Genomic DNA, 5,206 nt, shown 5'->3' on the forward strand with positions numbered 1-5,206 from the left:
CCCCTTGTTTTTTTCTTAATTTATTATTATTATTTTTTTAATTTAAAATAATATTTTATTATTATTTTTATTAGTAGAATATGTGTCTCATTTGCAGCCATAGGATTTCTAATAAAAAATCCTAACCATGAATTAGATATTCTCCAGTTTATAATGAGCTGGAGAGGATCCTGTTCCGAAGATTGGAGTGTGTAGATATGATTAGCTTCGCGAGAAAGTATTGGGATAAGCCTTTTGTAATAAAAAGAAAAGGAAATTAAAAAGAGATAAATCCATATAAGATAAAGATACCAACAATTCAGAAAGGTGAAAAAATTCTTAATTATGAGATTTACCTTCCTGAATAGGTATTGCCGTATTGGATTATCCATCTTACGAGGCAAGTAAGTTTTATAGTGACTCATATTTATTGTCTAAATTGCTAAAATTTGAATTCTCAACTATGGGCACCAAATTAGCGGTTGTGAATGGCTTGGCAATAATTAAATAATAGGATAGGATTAGGACCATTGCAGCATGAGTAATTCTAAGTAACCTACTTATGTCTTATTTGGATCCTATTAAGAATGATGTGGCTATTAAAATCACCATTGAGTTTGTGATTGATCATTATTAAATTTTGATCAAATGATAATTTTAATAACCACATCATTTTTAGTAGAATACAAATAAGCCTCCTAGAATTACTCTCGATATGTAGTGCATCTTTTTAAGCAAAGTTGTGCAGGGTATAAATGTGTGAGTCGACCAAGGGAAGCGGAATATGAGAGAATTAGAGCAGCTGGGAAAATGGGTAGCATTCAAGAGCTTCCACAAACATTTGGCTATTTTGTTGAGCCCTTTTTTTTTTTTTTTTTTTTTGAGAAATATTTTGTTAAGCCATGAGTATTCATATTGGGCTCAATAACTTTTTAGCTATTTTGGTTAGCCTAATAGCAAAAAATACTTTACATCCAACTCAATAAAATGACTAAAGATTTCTTGAGCTGCTACAGTGCTAAGCAAATTTCCTAAGCACCATAACTGATCAACAAATCTTTAGTTATATTAATAATAATAAAAAAAAATTGTTCTATTTCTTCCTTAATTGGGAAGCACTCACATCCGACTCAACAAATATTTAGCTAAAATTTAGTTAGAAAATACTTTTTTTTTTTTTTTTTTTTGTTTTAGTTATCCACTTTTTCAAATTTCTTATATCTGGCTCAACATGTTAACTATTTACTTTTACTCTTCTATTTAAAATATTATTTTTTAAATCTACTTTTCCTATTTCCCAAGAAAGAGAGAGAGCAAGATTATTTTTATTATCAATATAAATAAGGATTTGTTGAGCTACAATGTTCAACAAATCCATTGAGCCCGATGTGGAGTATTTTTTGTTACATTGCTAATTAAAATAGCCAAAAAGCTAATTTATTGAGGCCAATGTAGATAGTTAAAATACTGGAGGTAGATGCACTAAATTTTAACTAAATTCCTACCAGAGGTTACAAAGAAAAACTAATTTACTATTGACACGCAGGTTTAACAGAGAAGTGTGTTCCATGTGTCACCGACGCTGCGGCGCACCGTGAATTCCTCTCAGAACGTGGTTGTGTTGTACGGCCATGAGTAACCTTCATGAAATCAGGATCTTGTTAGCTGTCAATTACCTTGGACCTTGAAGTCAGTGTCTCGAGGATTTGTGGTGTTTTGCCCCTTTCTCAAACGAGGGAAAGGCTGTAGTATTTATAACAATATTTTTACATCAGAAATCGAGAAACATATCGCATCTTCTCTGTACAATATTAGAAATCGACAAACAAATCTTATTTTTGCTGTAATTTTTCTTTTGATATTACACGTCGGTTGGCTGTGACAAGATGGCGTACTGCTGCATTGTGCTGTGGAAGTTTTGTCATATATTTTGGATATTGCTGCTGTCAGTTGATTTTGATGAGGAGAAAAGATATTAGTCTTAACAGAGACGTAATATGTGTATATATATGTGAGCAAAGGGAAGCGGAATATGAGAGAATAGATCAGCAGCTGGGAAAATGGGTAGCATTCCAGAGCTCCCACTGGGCTCTAAAGCCTCAAATGGAAAGACCATTCCACTTGTAGGCTTCGGCACTGCCGAATATCCTTTTGGCAACTCCTTTGAAACCATGAGAGAATATATTCTTCATGCAATCAAGCTGGGATTCCGACACTTCGACACTGCTGCTCTTTACCAGTCCGAGCAGCTTCTCGGGGAAGCCATAGATGATGCTCTCCGCCTTGGCTTTATCAACTCCAGGGACGAACTCTTCATCACTTCCAAGCTTTGGTGCAGCGATGCTCACCACCATCATGTCCTCCCTGCTCTTCACAAAACACTCAAGTAATAGAACCAAACTCCCCAAGTTGTTATTTTATGTCTGCTTAAGCTTTTGAGATATATAAATAGTTATTTAAAATGTCTTGAATTCGAATCTTATTCGCGTCTCTTTATAAGACAAGAACATATATAGTACATATCAGATAAGAGGTTGTGAGTTTCAACTTAACCATTAAGTTGTGTTTTCTTAGAAGTATAGTAGTGACTGAATAAGATTTGTCATATGTGCAGCAATCTGAAGTTGGAGTATGTTGATCTTTATCTCATTCACTGGCCAGTAAGCATTAAGCCTGGGGCATATGAGCTGCCTTTTAAGAAGGAAGACCTCCTTCCCACAGATTTCAAGTCTGTATGGGAAGCTATGGAGGAGTGTCAAAAGCTTGGCCTGGCCAAATCAATTGGTGTAAGCAACTTCTCATGCAGAAAGCTTGAAACCCTACTTGCCACAGCAAACATCCCCCCAGCAGTCAATCAAGTTGGTCTTCTTCTTCTTCTTCTTCTTCCTTTTTTCAATAATCATTAATGTTTTTCTTTAAGATTTTGGATTAATGCATCATTATATTGTTGCATGCTTTGCTTTTGGAAGGTGGAGATGAATCCGCTTTGGCAACAGAAGAAGCTGAGAGAGTTTTGTGAGAAGATGGGTATACATATCACTGCTTACTCTCCCTTGGGAGGCAAAGGAACACTGTGGGGAACAAACTGGGTAATGGAATGTGAGGTGCTAAAGGAGATTGCCAAGGCAAAAGGAAAAACTGTTGCTCAGGTAACTTATTGGGGAGGAAGGGAAATTTTTTCTTAAATAGAATATATAGGAAAAGAAATCAACCTAAACATGCAATTCCAAGCAGGCCCTTAGTGTTAACTACCAACCTAGTCAAATTATGAAGCTTTAGGAATAATACGTATTTTAAGATCAGTTTGGATCTGTGGTTTTAAAATGTACAATATTTTTTTAAAAAAAGCGATTTTCCAAAGATACAATTTACAAAATCAAGGGATGCAAGCACGCTTATATATCCAAACGTATAAGGCGCGCGGAGAGCATAAAAATGGATCAAAGGATATTTTTTTTTTTTTTTTTCCTTCTAAAGGATAATAATTTTAGTTAGTGTGTTTATATATTTATTTATTTTTTTCTTAATTAGTAAAATGGATTGAATTTAACTTAATTATTTAAGCAATATGGTAATTCTGTTGTTATGTGAAGGTTTCTCTAAGATGGGTATATGAGCAAGGAGTGAGTGTGCTTGTGAAGAGCTTTAACAAGGAGAGGATGAAAGAAAACCTTGACATATTTGAGTGGAAGCTGAGCCATGAGGATTCACAAAAGATAAGTCAAATTCCGCAGTGTAAAGGATTTCCTGGAATTGAATTCATCTCTGATGAAGGCCCTTACAAGTCGCTTTCCGAGCTTTGGGATGGAGAGATCTAGAATTGCATAAGAAAGCTTTTATGCTTTGGCTCCGTTTGTCCATGCTTTTTGGATAAGTTTTTGTTTGAAATAATGTTTAACGTGAAATAAAAGTAAAGATAGTTTAAAGTATTTTGTAAGCGTTTTGTATTTTAAATTGGTTAAAATTGCACTTCAGCTGTGTGGAATATATACTTAGAATCGTAACATGCTATTATACTTCCAAATTCAACATCCACAGGGACTCGCTCTATCTTATAGGTCAATCACCCCCTTCGTGACTCAACCCCGTCCGGCCCACATCATCCCAACTATACCCTCTTATCTCCCATCTTGCACAAAGCCCAACTACCTCCCTTCCTTAACTCAAGCCGGTCCAGCCCAATTCTATTCCTCAAGCTTTCCAAAACCCTCCCTTCCCAAAGCCCTACAGTACCCCAGCCCAGCCCTCTATCCCAAGCCTTTAGGTTCCCATAAATAAGAAGCGTTAGGGAGCAAAACAAATGAGTCAAGAAAAATTTTCAATCAGGAACCCGAAACAAGCAATAAGTCCACAATCTTTTACTTATTTATTTTGGAATTCATATTCATAAGTAGATGATTGAATTAGAATACACTGAAATCAAGTAAAACCGTGAAGAACATGCTCGAACTCGCTTAGTGAACGTCCGTTGAAATACTTTTGCTTGAGTTTCATGAAGGTTTGCAAGGCAAGCAGACTATCAGAACCCGCCCTCCCGACTTCACGGTCCAGCCCCAGAGTCTTGGCTACAATCTCTAATTCCAAGCCCGCATAGACTCCATCGCCGCAGAACTTGATCATGTGCTTCACGTCAAACGCCTTCTTACCAAAAAAGGATTTGATTAGATCCATAAACTCACTCTCGTGTAAGGGTAACACTTCTCCCCCAGTCAACATCTTTATAAAGTAACCAAAATCATAATCACTATGGAACGTGACCCACGTGATACGGGAGTTGCTCAACAGGCCAGACTTCAGGATTAGCCTGGCGAAGCGCAAGGAGTCGATACCCATAACTCGGTTATAGTCCAAGTAAATTTCTTGATCTTTCAGTAACTCAATGGTATTAATATGGTGAGAATGAATATGCTCGTCGAAATCCTTGAAGTTGAACTCCCAAACGTACGCCAAAAGATTTTCCGTTGGCATCGCAGAGAGCAAGACCCAATTGAATGATGCAGGTTGCCTCAACATTAAACTTCATTAGATTGTAAGGAGAAACTTCCTTGCCTTCTTTGGAAGTGAAAATATTGCCAGGGAAGTTGGTGGACATGGCCACAAAACAGTGATCGCATTTGGAAGAAGCCTCCATGAGTGCGGAGATCTCCTCCATCAGATTGTAATCCCAAACTTCCCTAACTATCAGACTCATTGTTGCTATTGTGTTGATTCCTTACTGTCTTAGGTT

At 36.6% G+C, this 5,206-nt stretch overlaps 2 protein-coding genes across 2 annotated transcripts; one reads left to right on the top strand and one right to left on the bottom strand.

The window, feature by feature from the left end:
- The first annotated feature begins 2,017 nt into the window (after positions 1-2,017).
- Positions 2,018-3,910, top strand: LOC132164352 (non-functional NADPH-dependent codeinone reductase 2-like). The gene is made up of 4 exons (XM_059574851.1): positions 2,018-2,365; positions 2,594-2,837; positions 2,949-3,128; positions 3,573-3,910. The coding sequence occupies exons 1-4, from the start codon at positions 2,040-2,042 to the stop codon at positions 3,795-3,797; spliced, it is 975 nt and encodes a 324-aa protein (XP_059430834.1). The 5' UTR covers positions 2,018-2,039; the 3' UTR covers positions 3,798-3,910.
- A 488-nt stretch (positions 3,911-4,398) lies between these two features.
- Positions 4,399-4,947, bottom strand: LOC132163678 (probable CCR4-associated factor 1 homolog 11). The gene has a single exon (XM_059574045.1). The coding sequence runs from the start codon at positions 4,945-4,947 to the stop codon at positions 4,399-4,401; it is 549 nt and encodes a 182-aa protein (XP_059430028.1).
- Between the last annotated feature and the right edge of the window lie 259 nt (positions 4,948-5,206).

This window comes from Corylus avellana, chromosome ca10 (genome assembly GCF_901000735.1).
Source record: "Corylus avellana chromosome ca10, CavTom2PMs-1.0".
Lineage (NCBI taxonomy): Eukaryota > Viridiplantae > Streptophyta > Magnoliopsida > Fagales > Betulaceae > Corylus > Corylus avellana.

What these genes read in the sequence shown, in the direction of transcription:
- LOC132164352 (XM_059574851.1), top strand. Translation starts at nt 2,040, where the DNA reads ATGGGTAGCATTCCAGAGCTCCCACTGGGCTCTAAAGCCTCAAATGGA. An exon ending in GCTCTTCACAAAACACTCAA is followed by an intron (nt 2,366 to 2,593) that starts GTAATAGAACCA and finishes TCATATGTGCAG; the next exon opens with CAATCTGAAGTTGGAGTATG. An exon ending in AAGGAAAAACTGTTGCTCAG is followed by an intron (nt 3,129 to 3,572) that starts GTAACTTATTGG and finishes TGTTATGTGAAG; the next exon opens with GTTTCTCTAAGATGGGTATA.
- LOC132163678 (XM_059574045.1), bottom strand. Translation starts at nt 4,947, where the DNA reads ATGCCAACGGAAAATCTTTTGGCGTACGTTTGGGAGTTCAACTTCAAG.